The sequence below is a fragment of the Telopea speciosissima genome, chromosome 3, assembly GCF_018873765.1.
Source record: "Telopea speciosissima isolate NSW1024214 ecotype Mountain lineage chromosome 3, Tspe_v1, whole genome shotgun sequence".
Classification (NCBI taxonomy): domain Eukaryota; kingdom Viridiplantae; phylum Streptophyta; class Magnoliopsida; order Proteales; family Proteaceae; genus Telopea; species Telopea speciosissima.
The window spans coordinates 8,794,704-8,812,755 of record NC_057918.1 but is presented as its reverse complement, the minus strand read 5'-3'; the positions used below and the strand labels follow the sequence as shown (position 1 = coordinate 8,812,755).

General features: G+C 38.3%; 1 protein-coding gene and 1 long non-coding RNA gene across 4 annotated transcripts; one reads left to right on the top strand and one right to left on the bottom strand.

Annotated features, from left to right (window-relative positions):
- Positions 1-7,455: 7,455 nt before the first annotated feature.
- LOC122656011 (nucleobase-ascorbate transporter 6-like) lies at positions 7,456-13,538 on the bottom strand. Of its 3 annotated transcripts, none has more exons than XM_043850427.1 (15): positions 13,352-13,538; positions 13,073-13,229; positions 12,249-12,346; positions 11,937-12,113; positions 11,738-11,838; positions 11,269-11,344; positions 11,045-11,104; positions 10,638-10,822; positions 10,269-10,365; positions 9,376-9,462; positions 8,682-8,740; positions 8,474-8,565; positions 8,304-8,381; positions 8,011-8,171; positions 7,456-7,891 (listed from the first exon to the last, which is right to left on the bottom strand). In XM_043850427.1, the coding sequence occupies exons 2-15, from the start codon at positions 13,188-13,190 to the stop codon at positions 7,673-7,675; spliced, it is 1,608 nt and encodes a 535-aa protein (XP_043706362.1). In that variant the 5' UTR covers positions 13,191-13,229; positions 13,352-13,538; the 3' UTR covers positions 7,456-7,672. The 3 variants fall into 3 exon arrangements, with proteins under 3 accessions (XP_043706362.1, XP_043706363.1, XP_043706361.1); XM_043850428.1 differs by having other exon boundaries at positions 13,073-13,226; XM_043850426.1 differs by lacking the exon at positions 13,352-13,538 and having other exon boundaries at positions 13,073-13,321.
- On the top strand, positions 8,781-17,608 carry LOC122656013. Its single transcript, XR_006332030.1, has 3 exons — positions 8,781-9,047; positions 11,497-11,502; positions 17,598-17,608. It is a non-coding gene; the product is annotated as an uncharacterized LOC122656013 (long non-coding RNA).
- The last annotated feature ends 444 nt before the right edge of the window (positions 17,609-18,052 follow it).

Genomic DNA, 18,052 nt, shown 5'->3' with positions numbered 1-18,052 from the left:
TATAATCTTATTTTAGTATAGCACTTGTTTTTCTTTTTTACTAAAAATAAATTCTATGATTTCAAATATATATAATAATAAATTATGCAAAACAATGAGATGACCGAATGATAAATCAATTTCAAATAATTTTGAAACCCTTTATTATCTTGACTTAATTAACCGTTGGGATTCAAACATCCGAACCCACGCAATCTATCTACACCGTCCACGTACCCATGAACAAAAGAGAGAGAAAGAGAGAGAATAATAGAATAGAATAGAATAGAATAGAAAACTATTCCAACGAAGTAGTGAAGAGCAGCAAGCTTCTGATTGCGTGACTGACCAACCTGTGCTTTAAATAAGAAGAAGAACAGTGCATTGAGCTATCATTTCTCCACCCGCAACTCTGCATTTGTCTCTTTTGTATTATTATTGGTTTTGTAAGGAAGGAAAGCTTCTGCTTTAGTTAGTCCTTCGCCGACCACCATTGACGGTGGAGCGGGTGCCTCTGGTCCCACCAGTTTCTTGTCCCTACATCAGACGGTCACACACACCCAATCAATCAAGATGAATTGATTCCTTTTGACTCATTTTAGTTACTTTGCACCATCAGAATACATCATTAACAATGTTATCACGCATATAAAGTAAAACATAAAAAATATACCCAAAAAAAAAAGCTATGGATGGACCAGATTTGGAGTGCCTCTCTCTTATTATAAACCCAAAAGGAATGCTAATCAAAGGGCTGTGAGACTGAGAATCCTCCACATATCACCCAAGGATTTAGGGTTGCCCCCCACCTATCAAATAAAAGAAACAAAAAAATTAGTCCTTCTCTGTGGATTCCCACTAAGTTGTGTGTGTGTGTGTGTGGGCTTTCATACACCTAAACATTAAAATCTCCCAAGTGCTTGAACCTCTACAACTTTTAAAACTAAAACCAACTTAAAATTCTAATCCCACAAGCTTATCTTGCTTTACCATATAGTTATTATAGACAGAAAAAGGTACCACTTTCTTTATAAAGCTTTTCAAAGTCCAATGCAATAGAAGTAAAACTCAAACTGACTTTGTATTAAGAAATCTTTTAGATCTTCTCAAGATGCTTCTATTATTCACACATATCCAACTTTTTTTTTTTTTTTAGCCTGATTTGTAATATAGAAAGTGGTGGTGACCTCTGCTTTTGTGTAAACTGCATAATGTGATGTGGAACAGACCATGAGAATCCCTTTTCTGATCAAAAGGAATAAGAAAAAGATAAAAAGTATAACACCCTCTCCCAACCCCCAAAACAAAAGAAACAAAAATATATCTTCTCAATTAATTCTAGGGCTTTATTTGCAAGCCTCACAATTTAGGGGTTTAACCCAGAAGACCAATGGTAAATGAAAACATATAAAAGTCTCAGATAATCAATATGAAACTATAATGCCTTGTCACTTGTTATAATATTTGATTATAACCAAAGATTAATTAAGTTGATTAAGATAGATCAGACAATAATCTGTATGAAGATACTCAAAAGATCATTGACCCTTGTTAATATGTGCTTCCCTAAAAAGTATTTGACTTCCACAGCTAGAATTTGTTTGTTTAGCTCACATGTGTTTTAACTCTTCAATTAATGTCAGGTTCTGTAGCCATGTGAACTGTTGGGGATCTTGGGTTTATAAATTAATGGACTACTTGGCTGTTCAAAGATGACCTGCTGGGGAGGACAGCCATTGATATTAAATGATGAACTTAAAACTCTTCTGGTTAGGATGTAAACATCCTTCAATATTTAAATGAAAGATCTTGCTTTTATATGGTGAAGACTACTTGAATTAATTCAAGTAGGAATTTTATAACTCTCTTTCATTCATTAATTGTAGGGTGTAGGGACTGCATTTCTTCATTTCTTGGCCCAAATGTCTATTTCTTGGATTTAATATTCTCACCCACTAAACCCACCAAGGAAAGGGCTCTTTCTTTTCTTTTCTTTTTTTTGGGGGAGGGGGAGATTGGTCTTGAGAGGGAAATAACATTCTTCCCTTGTGAAGATATCACCTTCAAGTAGCATGTTTCAAACTCTTCCCCCATAATACAAACCACAAACAAGATAACTATCCAAAGGGGACCATTTGCATAGTGTTCTAAAGAGATTGCTGACATGAAAAGGGGAAGGGGAAAAAAGAAGAGTAAAGAATGAAAAAAACAAAGGAGTCAGAAGCTGAAACCAGTAAAAGGGGAACACAAAAGAACAGAAAGTGATATAATTCTAGACATGTTCAATGAATAATATATACTTTGTATGTTCATTGTTTTGTTTGGATGAGGCAGCTTCAATCAAACTTGACTTCACTAGAACCAAAAGTTCATCCCCTCTGCATTATCAAAGAGTTCCACAACCTCAGCCAACCCCAGTAATCTCTGTGAAACAACGAATTCTTATATGGGAGAATGTTCTCTGTGCCGCAGCGCAGGCTGCACCCAGACACATGAGCCTGCCACTCAGGGGTCAGGGTGGTCATTATGCCCATCCCAATGTGCCTGGGTGCAGCCTGTGCTGCGGCACAGAGAACAACACCCCTTCGTATATATATATTAATGAACATGCTTTGGATATCAAGTCATATGGAGGTTAAATGGCCTATAGCTTTTCAATGTATTTCTTACAATCTGCTTGGATGGTATATATATTTAAGGGATGCTCTGAATCTGCAACATCAGAGTCATTGTTGCACATCCTTTCAACCTCTTGAGACAAAAAGTTAAATAAGACCCCATTAAAGTCACTTTCAAGTTTTTACCTTTATATATAGATGGCCAGCTGGCTAATAGTGTTGTTAAGAATGGCTTGAATTTTGTGCCCATACAATTTTTTTTGGCTGGACATTCTTCCATTCTCTCACCAATTATTAGTTTTCCAATTTGGCTCACTTGTAAAATTTAGCAATTCTTTTTGTAAATGAGAAGAAGGAAATAGACTAAAACCAAGAATGAAAGCTAACTAGAAGAAGAAAGGAGGGGATTAAGCCTAATCAATAATTTCAAATCCTAAAATGCAAATGTAAAATAAGTTACCTTGTTGTAAATTAACTTCTCTTTCATTCACCAATTCCCACTTTCAAATCATGAAAGTACTTGTCTATCTCAATGGTTCAAAGATGAAGGTGCAAACTAGCTCACTAGGTAAGGTTGGTCCATTGTCAGGGTAACCTCGCTTCCTATAAAGTTTGTGTTAAGAAAAACAAGTTATATTCCTACACGTGTGCAAATTAATGAAGATATATAGCAACAACATATGTGCAAAACTAATAGTGCAGATAAATTAAATTTAATCCAAACCACGAAATGATATACTAATTTTTAACGTGAAAAACCATTCCAATGTGAAAAGGAAAATTAATCCTTAAGCTGTCGTCTAGATAAAACTTTCACTATAGGAAATATTGAAAAGTTCTCTGATCGACACCAAACCACGAATATCCAATATATCTCCCCTTCCTATTGAATGAAGTGTCCAAAACACCCTCTCAATGTCCCAAAAGTACTGTGGTCTGCCATAAGAAATAATAGGATTTACAACCCTCTTTAATAAAATTAGAGATTTTCAGGCATCAAGAGAAATAGGCCACTCTTGAATAACAAAATAACTCATCAAGTACTAGGAGGATTCACATAAGTGTAAAACAAACAATTTCACTCATTATGGAAGGGGGGAAAACCTGCATGCAAAGATCACAGATGAACAGGACTTACTTCAGTTGCTTAGGAGTTTAGAGATGACAAAATATCCTTTCTTGCAACCGGAACAAATAAATACTTGTGTTGCATTGGTCCTTCGATCATATTCCCTAAAACAGCTAATGATTCAAAAAATTTCCATGAAATACATTTGATTAAGATTGTTTGGAAATATTGGATTAAAGAGGAAGCCCAATTGCATATGATGTTCACCAAATAATTGTTGTTCAGAGCATACTCAGCTGCAGTGATTCCCACTTAGTGTGGAGTTTAAATTTTTCTTCAAGGGCAACAACATCCAAGAGAATGGTCACTTCATGTCTGCTTGTTTGTCTAAAGCCCTCACTAGTTATTGCAGCTTCGCAAGTGTCCAAACAGAGAACTCTGTCTGAGAGTGTGGCTTACGTCAGCACTTCCATGAGTCAATCTCTCTCATCCCCATACGAAATGATACCTCTATCCTTTTATTTTGAGAAAGAAAGAGATAGACACATGGGAGTGCTGATGTAAGCCACACTCCCCGACAGAAAACTACTTCCCAAAAAACATATGTATTGGAAAATCTATTTGAGGACACCATGCTTTCTTTTCTTTTCTTGCCTTCAAACATAGTTTGAAGGTTTCTCTCTATTGCCTACATTGTAAGAGGTCTTCCTTCATCTGTACTGGCTTTGTCCACCAAAAGAACCCAAAAAGGGAAAAGAAAAAAGGACTACTAAAATTGATCTCTTCAAATCACCAGTTTTGAGTGAGGTGGGAAATCCATGACATTGTAAAATTTCCATAATGGAAGAAGAAGTTGTAGGTCTTCCCTTAAATCATAAATCACATCTGGTGAACAGTAACTATTCAAGAAGATCAAGTTGCATTTGAAGCTATTTATACCTACATTGGTGAACATTTTTTACATTCTTGCATTGACATTACATGTGATGGACTAAGATCATCGCCTCTATAAGTAACCATTGTTCGAGGTAGTGGAATCGGCAATCAAATCGGTCGGTCTTACTCAATTCTGGCCCGAACCCTAAAAAAATCCAATATTTTTAAAATAGGAATCAATCGATGAGAATCGGATCCAACCAATGCTGATCTAATTCAACCGGAATCAATTGCGAAATCTGATTCTTAGAACAGTGGAACTGACACAAATGGATATAGGGCTAGTAATAACAATAGGCTGTGATTTGAGACACAAATTATTGATTAGGCAGCAAGGTCCACTTGTAGTATTAAAGATAGGATAGAAAACAAATTAGGTGTGGGAGAAGGGGGGGGGGGGGTTCTCATACTCTGACCTGTCTACTCGAATTGATATAAAAAAAAAAGGGATCACCTCAGGCTCAAGGGTGGTGTTGCCTTGCCCTTTATTGACAACTTTTACATCATAGCAGTCTAATGTGTTTCTGCCACCAACAACAACCTTTAGCATAAAAATCTATATGAATTGATATAAGAATTATGAGATTGAAGTAAAAAGACCATCATCACCCGCATTTCCTTTTCCTTTCTTCTGTCAATTAATTTATCTGCTGTCCAAGCTTTTTTCATCTCTCTTAATCTCATCTCTAATTGAATTTTGCTTTCCCTTTTTATCATTTCAGTGATAATAATTCTAAGTAAAGACGCAACACAGTTATTTTTTAGAGCTATAATGATATTCTTTGGAGTCTGGAAATCTCTGGATAGAGCTTTGGAACAAGCATGCCAAAAAGTGATTCTACCCATGCGTGTCTCTAATATTTTTTTTTAACCCCAAAAGCCAAATCCCCAACGTCTCTCTCTTTTCGACCTTATGCCCTACAAAGTCTAATTTGGTGGGTACCCTCACAGTCCATAAAATTTTTTTTTAAAAAAAAAAAATTAGAAAAAGAATTACCATGACGCCAGTGTGTAGATGTGCCCTCTCACATGCTCGTTATCCCATACAGTCTCACTGTCACTCTCTCCATTAAAATCTCATTATTGGAGATACGGTTTCCAAAATTTTGATTTCATGGGGGTAGGATGGTAAATTCACTTTCTCCTATGTCTAGACGCAAGATCCACATGCCAGGGTATACCTGCATGGGGCCCAGCCCAGCCCAGCCCAGCCATTGGATGCTTCACTAGGCACTCCTTGGGCGATGTGCTCACTGGAGAAAAAGCCTTCTTTAGTTATGAGGAAACCTTGGGCTTGGTCTTGGACCTGGACTTGGACCTGGACCTGGGCCTTGGAGTTTTATGGGTGATCCCTTTCATCAAATGCTCGAGCAATTGCACGATTCGCACCTTCTCATCAACTTTGACAGGCCCCACCCTGAGAAAGAACAACACCATCCCTGAAAAGTGCAAACTGCAATAGAGAAGATTGACAGATCTCCATTAGATATTGATATATAGCGGCAGATCCTAACCATGGATAGAGAGATCAAGGTTACAAAACACGGCATTGGATATTGTATGGGTCACTGTCGATATCAATACCGATACTAATAGTAGTGCAGATCAGACCGTATCGGTCCGATTCAAGATAAAAAAATCCACTTTTTATCAATACAACCTACCTGTATCGGTATACAGCCAATATGATTCCGATATCTAAAACTCTCTATAGCCTTCCGTGTTGGAACAAATCCAGCCATCCTCAAGCAGTCCCCAGGAAGCAGGAACACCTTATGTTGTTTAGCAGATCTTTATTTATTTTTTTTCATTTTATACAAGGGAAATCCACAAAGGAGACCTTAACCCTTAAATTGCACTAAATTATCACAAAATGGGTAGTTGACTTTTGAATGTTCATGAGTTTCATATTCACCAGCTACTGAAGTGGTTTGGAGTTTGGACCTGAATTTAAACTAAATGAGGCCAAGCCTAATCAAATTTTCCTCCCTTTCATTGTTGTTGATCAACTTTTTATGGTTTTGTACCTAATATAGTAATGGGAAAGAAAACACTACATGTATGCGTGCAGTGTGCTATCTCTGTGCCCAAACATTGGCGCATGAAATGAACGCCGCACCCCCAGAAAATTCTGCATTTCCATGGGGGCACGTTGGTCATTTCAAACCTTGCACCACACATGCCTAGGTAGTGTTCTTTCTTCCTATAATAATATTCGTAATTGTTACGCCCAGTTTTACGGATTATGTTACTTTGGTACTCATCTCGAGTATCCCAGAGAAAAAGAGGCATCTTAAGAAATGGATTTATTATACAAAAATTTCAGGTTTTTTCAGTATTTAAATTAGAGAGACGGATGGCCAGACTCCAGAGTGCATTTTTCATCAATGAGGGGGGTGAGAATGATTGGTCACTGGCTCCTACACCCAAACACAGGAGCACATTACCCTCATGAAATAAAAAATCCCAATCCTATTGATTCTGCTGCGTGCACTGTTATTGACCATGCACTGGTGCAGACACTACACCAGATCAAAGAACTCTCCCTTGATTAAATTAGGTATGATTTTCAAGATGTAACTCATCTCGCTTTCACTATTTTTACACTGAACCCAACCCAGAAATGTATCCTCTCAACACTTGGAGACGATAAAAGATGCCACTGCTCATATTTTTACTGTTGGGTTCTCAAGTGTGCACTTGAGAGGAGGAAAATCGAACCCAACCACTACTCCAAGTCACCAACAGCCACAGCTTAAAAATTACTCCCACCCTAGTAAGCTCATCATAAATAGATTAGAATCAGCTTGTAAACATGTGAGAACTACAAGGCGGAAAATTTGCATTTTTGCAACTTGAAATTCATTTAAACCCCTCTTTGATTTACAGCAACTAAAAATGAGAGATTCATTTATATCACTACTGTCTATTGGCCTGAACGACTGAGGAATAATATAAAGAAAAAAAAATTTTAAAAAAAAAAACAAGAAAGGCATTGCAGTGTTCCCCCTTGGAGACATTGGGGGACAAGCCTACGTCACAGCTTTTGAACCATGGCCAGATTCCACAATCATACTGATGGGAAGAACTTGTTGAGATTAAAAGGCAAGGAATAGAATTCCTCACTCCTCGTGTCTGACTTGAAGGACCGGAATCTGTCCCACCAGTGCATTCCCCTGTCTTTCCTCGTCGCACTGTCTTTCCGATGCAATGTCACGTCCAGGAACAGTGCCAGGAGGCCAGCTACAAATGCTTCAGAAGAGAAGGGCACATTGACTATGTCGTTGAACTGCCAAGGCCAGCAGAACAAACTCAGAGCAGTTAGTTGGACAACCATACACTAAGGTGATTAACCAACTCGCATGAAATCACAAAGGGAGATCAGAAGGAAAGAAGTTTCATTCATACCCATCTTGCATGGGTGTGCACCGGACCGTAACCATTAACTGCTGTGTACTCATTGAAATATTGAGGCACCGATAAGCCCATGAAAACAGAGAAACCTAGTATGAACTTCGTTCTGAAGCTGTTGAGATTGCAGAACTGGAGGAAGCTCAGACCAACAGAACCTGTTCCACCATGATTTTTTAGGGGGAGTGGGAGTAGGAAAAAAGGGATGGATGATAAAAAATGCTGTTAACTTGAACCAGTTGAATATAAACTATGACACCAAAGGGTTCTCGCTTTTAAATTGAACATACCCACATAGGCAAAGAACAGGCAATACAGTGCAGCAATAATCGGTGCAGGAATGGATGCAAAGACCGCTCCAAATTTTCCTACATAGTAAATAAAATTTGACTTGGATCAGAATCTAATACTAAAAATACAGAAACCATAAAATTTCATCCCAAAATCCGAGGAAACTTACCTAAGACAGAAAAGAATAACATGAACCCAGCAGATATTTGGACCACCCTTCGGCTGCCAACACGTGTCAATGCTAACAAACCAGCATTTTCACTGTTTCCAGGATAACAGAAAGAGATTATCATGTCAATTAATGGTTATCTGTGGTTCATTATATATAATTATTATCCCAATAAAGCACAGATTGTTTCTTCTCATGAAAGCCTTACACAGATACTGAGGACCCATTTACAGTTCCAAAAATCCCAGAAAATAAAATCGCAACTCCCTGAAATCATATCAAATAGCCAATTTAGAAACAACAACATACAGTACCAACTACATTTAGAAAAATCAACAGTAGCATTAGGATGCAGCAAGGATACTGGTGTTGCCTTCAATGCTAACCATAGACCTAAACCTATGCACCATTTCAAATGGCTTAATCACTGTACGACATCTGGAATCATAAAATCCCGAGGAAAAATTGCACATTTTGCACAATCTCCTGCTGCACAGGACAGGAATTTTCATGCAAGCTTCTATAATTAATGTGGTCCTTCCATCCAGATTGTGGGCCCAAACGATCGCCACCAGTACAATGTTCGGATAAGGCACCTCCAAGAGGTGTCCCACACTAACCAGGGACCTGATGCATGGATTGGCCATGCATATACTAAAGATAGAAGCATCACAGTAGTTGTTCCGTTACACCACCTTTCCATATTTTTTTTACTTTGAAATTCCTTTTTTTATTTCTTTTCTTTCCCCTTCCACACGTGGAAAGGGGGGTAAGAAAGGATTGACCTGCTACTTCATGGATGCTTAGCATACCATTATTAAGGTTCTCGAATTCTTGAATTGTACTTACTGAATTTCTATGTATCATAAAGACACATACATCACACTGAAAATTATCCATACCTGCCAACCAACTCCACGGCTGAGAACAGACGGTGGCAATGGAGTTGCACTAGCATACCTTGAAACTGCAATGTAGGTGCCGGTGGACTGCATTTGATCATGAAAACTGAGGACACTTAGTAGAATTTAGAGTATCAAACCACTACTACGGTCCAGTATGCATGAGGCAAATATTAAACTATCCATACCAGACAGTAACCAAAGGCCAATAATAACTGCCCTAAATGAACTTGTGACCAAATGTTCATTTTCAGCAAAAAACAACAAACAAATACTAACGATAAGCTGCTGCATCAAATGCATCCAAATCATTATAGTTATTCAAAGAATTAATGCCCAAACTGAACCATTAGCAACACTAGTGCAAGAGCAAAACAGACCAAAGTGTAACAAACACTCCAAGGCCAAGATCAGCACCAGATAGTATATATTGAACTACATTTGGTTAATAAAGAATGGGACCATGGGAATCACCTCCAACTTTTGACCTGATATGCATTTCAAGCTAGAATGTCCCAGTAAATCATTTACAAATTTTTTAATATTCCTAAGGGGAAGACTCCCCCCCCCCCCCCACCCAAAAAAGTTCTCTCCAGTACAAAAAAATTGAAGGTTGTAGGTGCTCACTCTTAGGATCATGAGAAAGAGCATTATCATATAGGATGGATTGGTCACAGAGCTCATAAAACACATTCGGAATGCTAGCACTAAAATGCAGATCATTGTAGATAAGTATTCTAGTAAACCATCAACAGCAACCCAATGGTAAAGCATATGGACAGAAATTAATAACTAGATGTACCAACTAAAATAGTCAAGTTGGGCCAGGGGGGAAAAATGATGCTCAATGAAATATTTATATCTGTAAGCATAGAAATTAGAAGTGAACAGACCTCCACAAGAGCAACAAACGAAGCCATCATCATGGCAAAGGCTTCACCTGCATCAAATGTAGGTGCTCCCCACTGGAATGGATATGGAACTCTTATCCTGCATACATACATCATAGTATAAAACCACTCATCAGCACCTAGATTGATTTCATCCTGCTGTATGAACGTTGTACAAATGGAATCATAAGCTTTGTTAGTTGAGCATAGCACATGCAAACCCAAAAACCAAATTTCAACAATAAGTATAATTAACTAACTGAAATGCAAGAGCAGATACTCCAGCCTCATAATTGGACTCAATAGCTAGGGTAACACAGTCCTAATGTCAGGGAATAAGTTAGACTAAGGTTCACAGACAATGACACTTACCATGGAGCCGCACCCACAAGCCCAGCTTTATCAGTACGGCAAGTCATTTGAGTTTTTTGAGGTGTATTCTTGTAGGCTCCGCCCACAGTAAGGAGGTGGGCATAAACCCACACAATCACCACTGAGAAGATAACTGCAAACCGATCAAATACATGCCTCTCGGTGCGTATCACATGGGGTATATACTGCAAGACAAGCATTCAAGTATTAAAATCTGTTGGTCTAAATAGAGACAGAGCGTAGAAGACAACATATAGAGTGTCAGTGAGACCTAAAGAATTGCGGTGTGAACAATATTAATACTTTTCACCAGAGACATAAAGCCCTCAAGATTTGTTCTACACTTGGTGACCTTGCAATTGTAAAAAAACAAATTTGGGTTTCTGCCATAGATTAAAGAACATTACCTGTGAGAAAATAATTAATATGATGAGCTCTGGCAGTCCAATTTCCACACATTTTGCAACCTAAAAATCAAACGCAAAAATATTCAGAAAACAACATATTGAGCAGGGAAGATTAAACATGCAAATTACCAACAAAATTGTCTTCTCAAGAAATATCCAAGCTAAAACTGAAGTATCACCTTATTAACCATGTACAAATTTGAAAAAGGAGATGCTGTACTTACACCAGGGAAACCAAGCTCATAGAGTCCAAAACCAGCTAGAGCTACCAAGGGAACAGCTGACAGTGGACTTAAGAACCTGAACAGATATACATAAAGTAAAAAAAAATATAAGCAAAATTTTTACATGCTTTGAAGATGCAGGAAAAGTCAAGGATTAGAATATCCCTCTGCTGGATGCCGACTGCTTCGGAGCAAGTATTTAGAATTGTCATGAATGAACAGGGTGAGTCATGTGTTATGGCAAGTCAGGAATAGTTCAGACAAGTTCTAAGATTGAAAATCTGTATGTCTCAAGTTGACTTGGAATAAACTCGATAAAAGCAGATAGATGAATCAGCCAAAGAAAGTGCTAAATCTGGACGCTTTTTTATTTTCCAATTCAGTATCATGCAGCATTAGCTCATTCAAGTCCCTTCAGTCCACAAAACTAGAAATTGTACAAAACCTAACCCTCAAATTCTGAACCAACCTCGTGACATTACGCCAGAGACCACTGAATCCTATGATTATCTGAAGAGTTGAAGCAACAATAAGAGCCCCCTGGATTCCACGCATAGTTCGCTCGAATTTCTGTGCAATTATAGAAAACAAGTGTGATGGTTAAAACTAGGATGACACAAAATACCAGCAAATGATAAGCCAAAAGAATGGGGTTTAAATCAGTAGACCTCATGAGGATCAACAATATTACTGTATCGACCAGCCAAAATTATTGATATGGTGGGCACCACAAAGGTGTATGATCCTCCAATCACAGCAGGCAATCGAGTCCCAAACAGTGACTGGGTCAGTGTGTTCAAACCAGCAACAAACAGTAGTGTCTGGATAACTCTAGCTTTCTCGTCCTACAAATTGCAAAAATATGATTCCAATTAAGGATTAAGAAAGGTATCTGAAACGAAAATAACCACACAAACTGAACCAGATGGAATAGAGTGAGAAGAAATGTCTATTCATCATTTATTTTTCCAAAGGCTTACATTTCCTCCTCCCATCTGAGGGACAAGAGCAGTGGGAATGATGACTGTGGTGCCTAGCATGACCAGGTAATGCTGGAAACCAAGGAGGATGGCCTCCGCTGCAGTAGAGATACCCAAAAGGGTTCAAGAAGTCAGATAAAGATTTTACAACGAACAAATGCTTACAGCAAAACAAAGAGGAAAACCCAATAAGTTTCATAACATCCAGTTATCCAAACAGAGCAGGTTACTGCATATAAAGGCGAATCAAAATATTTTGCAGCAAAAAGAGAGCGGAACACAACTTGGATCATCCAGATCAGTGGAAAGCTTAAAAACACAGGAAGGTTAGTCAACTCAGCCTCATCTCAAGTTCCTATGGAAAACCTACCCCGCGTTTCGTCTTCATTCCTACTTTAGTTATAACCTTGCTTCAGCTAACAATTGCTTAGAGGAGTTGTACAACTCAGCCTCATCTCAAGATGGAATTCGAGGAAAAACAACGATTACTCTCCCCCCCCCCCCCCCGCCCCGCCCCTCCCCCCTCCCCTCCTCCTTCCATGAGCAAAAAACATGAAGCGTAATAGGAACAGGTACAAGTAGACCCCAAGAAGAAGAAGAGAAAATTTTGGAAAAGGCAAAGAAGGTAGCTTCACCAATTAAATAAAGCAGCAGAAAAATTAAAAATCTAGGATAACTAATCACAAATGGGAGTGGAAATGCAGAACTATAAATAGAACTACCTCATTCTTACTAAATAAACCGCACCACTACTCTTAAACAGGAAACAAAGAGAAAGATAACCAAAAACTGAAAAGAAAGAGAAGACAGATTAAGAAACTCACGCCATGGAGGAGGGCTGGTGATGCAGTAAGCAATGTTGGGCAGTTGATCCTTCACGGGATGTGGCTGCAACTCGTCCTGTTTGGGCGCCGGAGCTGCGCCGCCTCCACCTCCCGCCATGATCTTCCTTCCTCACAACTACTCCTTCTCCTCCTCGTCCTTCTTCTTCTAAAAACCCAATAATCAATGAATCTCTCCACGTACACTAGAAAACCCAAATCTCCACGCAATCCAAAACCCAAAACTCTCAAAAGCCTACGATAAGAGTTTAAAAAAGAAACCCCGAAATTTGACTCTCAAAAAAGCAAAATCGACACCGACCACAAGGTGCACTGATAGAGACCGCCAAGAGGGGAAAATATATATGAAACTGAAACTGAAACTGCTACAAGAAAACTAGATGCCCAGAAAAGTATTAATAACAATCGCCAGTTGTAAATCGAAGGAAAACATCACAGTCGGAAATACTGAAACGAAAACTCTCCTGAAGTTGGAAAAACAGAAGGAAAAAGGAGGCAGAGAGAGAGAGAGAAACCAGTTGGAAATGAGAAGAGAAATACTGAGAGAAGATAGAAGAATAAAAAAGACCTCCAAAATGACCAAAAGAGAGCAACAAACCAAAATACCTCTCTCTGCAAACAAGGAATCAGTAAATGAATTTTTTATTTCGTCTTCACCCAGTCGCGTAAAGAGAAAGATAAAGCAGCATCTGCACCGCCTCCACCAATCTCACAGTCCTACACACTTACTATTTATTGACAAATGTAGTGAAAACTGAAAACCCACTTCTTATAAAAGCGAAACAGACTTGGAAAAAAAAAGTTATAAACCAAGCTATTAAACTGAAGCATAAACCTGTTTCACACTTCCATACAACGCAGGGAGAGAGAGCAGCACCCCAATTTTCAGACTCTGAGTTGCTTTTTTGACACTCGAACCCTGGCTGTATAGCAAAGTTGTTTGCTGAGGAGGAAAAGGAGGAAAAGGTCAGAAAAAAATTCACTATTACTAAAAAGAAAAAGGAGGGAAATAATTTTTTGAAATAAAAAAGAAAAAGACAACCGAGAACCGACACCTTCTTTCTCCCTCTTTCCTAGTTGTCTCCCCAGAATTTTGATTTCAGTTACTAACTATTTATTTTTTTTGCCAGTTCGGGTGTTGAACAAAGATACAACTAAGAAGATTAATTAATTTTTAACTTTACGTAACCATAATTAATTGCACTTTTTTATAAAGAGAATCTTTTTATTTTTTTGTTGTCAATATTTTTTTTTATATTTTGAGGTGGAGTGAGTGGACTAATTAGCCCCTTTCTTTCCTCTCAATGACCAATACTCTTGAGTCTTTGCACCTCTAACCCTCTACCCTCTTACCCTCTCTCCGTGTGTGTGACACTTGGTCCTTAACTGTTCAATACGGACACATCACACATGTGTTGTTACTTTGTTTGCAATGAAACAGATTTTGTCCCTTTCCTCTCCCATTCGCACCTTATATTTATTTTCTTGGAGAATAAGTAATCAGGCTGTTAAATTAGACCATTAAAAGAAGAAAAAAGGGAGGATTCAGTGTTGTGTTTAATGGGATCCACTTTAGTGTATGACACGTTAGGTCAACCTAGAATGCATCTATTAAAAGATTTGATTTAACACATTCCATCAAGTCTATACTTTTGAACAAATTGATCAAATACCTAACATCCAAAAATCAAATGGTCAAAACCATTCGCTTCAGATGAGAGTTGCCTAACCATTGAGGATCATGATTTCAAAAAACATGATGGTGTATTATGTGCCAATGGGATCTACTTTAGATGTTAGATTAGACCAGTCTAGTATAAAATAAATTAAAATACTTAATTTAATGTGTTTCATCATCTCTGAAACTATTACATGTCGATCAAGAACCTAACATCCAAAAATCAAATGATCAAAATCATTCGACTTTGTCATTAGTCTGAATGATGGTAAAGATCCAATCGGAAGAGAAAAGAGTGGGCAAATGGGAACCACCAAATCACGTATATTCTATCATCTGACGCCTGACGAAGTCTTTCTTCAATCAAGGAGGATACTGCACCGCTGTCTCGCATGAGACGTGGCTTTTCAACCGTTGAAATGGTGTTAGGCAGCTTTGTAAGCAATTTGGATTTGTTGAGTGGGCCCAGGGTTATTCCAAAAATACTGAAATGTGCAATAAAGCAAACAAACCACCTACCCCTTAAAATTAACAAAAAAAACAGACTGAGAAAGGAATCGATGGTCCCTAGAGCATGGTGTGATCTATTTACAACCGTACCCTCAAAGATGCCTTTTGGATCCCATATATTGGAGAATCTTCCACATGGGGAATGATCATGATCGTTGAACAATCAATCAATAATGTAGGTTTTCTAGACCAAAAACCTTAAGAAATGAATGAATTGGCCACCTGTTCATATGGTTGATTTGTTTGTTGTGGGCCCTGACAATAATAAAATACAGATACACCTATCTGTCATTAGGAACAGATGATTAATTAAAAATATTATAACGCATTTTTTGGGGAGCGTTTATCAATTTGTTTGATTCTAAATTCTGAGATTCTGGTAATCCGGAATAAATTCCGGTTTTTTGAGGGGCCGAGAGAGAGAGAACTTTCCTCACTCTGGTGATATATGTTTTGTTAGCTGTGATCGCTTACTCCTGAAGTAAAATCAAAGGTTTTTGGCAATTCACTAATATTAAGAACTCGATAGGAAAAAAAAACAAAAAAGTGCTTCTCCTAAGTCACTTGTGGGACCCAATGTTAGGTCTACATTGACTGAATGAAAATTCTTTTCTTAATATATTTACTTAATAAATAAGTAAACAACGGATCCTGATCTTCTACGGCACCACGGGCAAAGCGGCTTGAGCGGCGCACATACAAGTCACCCTGCAATGATCACCTTGCCCCTGCCCGAGCACTTTGCCCGAGCGGGGGTAAGGCGATCATTGCAGGGCACCCTGTTTGTGAGCCGCTCAGACCGCTCTGGGCAGGGCACCGTAGACAATCTGAATACGTAAACAACATCTCATCAGATAAGTCTTACTACGTTCTGTCCCTACTTCGGTTTCATTCCATCTCCATCTTTCCTTTTTTGTGTTCCATCTACGTGTATCAAAAAGTGTTAGTTTAGAAAAGTTCTTTTTTTTTTTGCTAATGCTAATGGTATATATATTGATATCGATCATAATCAATGTCAATAAAAAATGTTGGACAGTTAAGAAGCATTATGTAATTAAGAAGGATCGATCATTGATGCCCTAGAGTTTGTGTCGATAAATTTTATGTCCCTCTTTATTTCTTTATTATTATTCTATTGTCGGTTATAAAATGCATGTAATCGATCCCATTAAATTGGGATAAGGCTATGATGGTATTGCTGTTGATTGATTGATTGATCACATCCATGCCAATACCTAAATCTGTTGTTACTTTCTAAATGCAGCTCTCTTGTTGGTATAGATACGGGCCATACGGCAATTAGGAAACATAAATTATACTTAGGAACAAAAAAAATATACATAAACATAACAGGGATATCACGGACAAGAGCAGACCAATTGGGAGTCAAAATCCCGTAACCAGAGGCACCATTCCCGCACGGACTCATTAGTCCATTTTCGAGGTATTAATTTAAAATCTGCCAACCACACCGCATGCACAAGACCACCCGAAATTGAGTCACCGGTGTGCAGTTTAGAACGTTGGAGAGGGGTATTACGAGAAATTGATCATATAAGGGGTGTGTAGTAATTTTAAGTGAGGAGTGCTATAATGTTGAGAGCTTAAATCCCAATTATTTAATATCTTTCATTTTTGGTACGTCAGATATTTAAGGGAAGTAGTTCTCGGTTCGGGAGTGGCCTACGCTAGTATTCCCACGTGTCTATCTCTCTCTTCCTCAAAATAAATGGGTAATTCCAATTAGAGTTTGCTTGATTCTAATTAATTTTAGGACAAGAGATCTCTACTTGGTCGCATGGTCTCTATACAAGTGTCTCCGTCAATGGGTGAACGCGCTTGGGTATCTACCCAAGGGATAAAGGTTTCATCTCATAGTGCCCTGTGTGAGAGGACATAGGAAACACCACAAAGTAGAGATCTTTTTCCCTTAATTTTAATTTTTTAAATTGTGTTACGAACATAGTATCTTTTAGTGGACGTTAAGAAAATAATCTCCTTAAGATAACAAGTGGCAAAACAAGGAATTGAAAATTTGGAGATTTTAGTGAAAGTACATGGAGATACACAATAGGGTATGGCTTCAAATTGGAGAACAAATAATTGAATTTTGAAATTTTAAATTTGGGCGTACGTTCTTTATTTGGGAGCGTATCTAGGTGCAGCCTGCGCCCAGATACATGGGGCTGGCTAGTCATTTTGCCCACCCCAATATGTTTGGACGTACCTTGCACCCTAGTGCAGTGGAGAGAACTTTATCCCTTTATATTTATTTTCTTTTTATGGTATTTTGTCAATTTTACTAAAACTTTGAATCAGAGTTTGAGCAACTACCTTGTGTGGTCCTTTGTCACATTGATTAACCCATGTATTATCAAGTAGAAAATAATGAAACGTTATACTTTACTGAGCATAGTAACGCCTAGAAGGACCCATAAAAGCAATCCTTGTAAATGAAGGAAATGTAAGCATCTTACTAACTTCTTAAGGAGGCCAAATAAAAGCAAACGCGATTACTAATGATGATGAGAGTTTGAAAGGAATTAACAAAAGGCAGGAGAAGGTTCTAGGGAGCCTTCCTAAAGGAAAGAACAAAAGGCGAACGTGCCTGTTGCTTTCACTCCTTTACACGACTCTCCCCTCCCCCCCTCAATTCAATGGCCCATCTCCGAATAAGGGGCCCACTCATCGCATAAGCTGTGGGCCTTCCTTTCGACTCTACCCAACCCCTACCCACAGTTAATGGGCTCCCGCCGCTCTTTACATAAGATTTA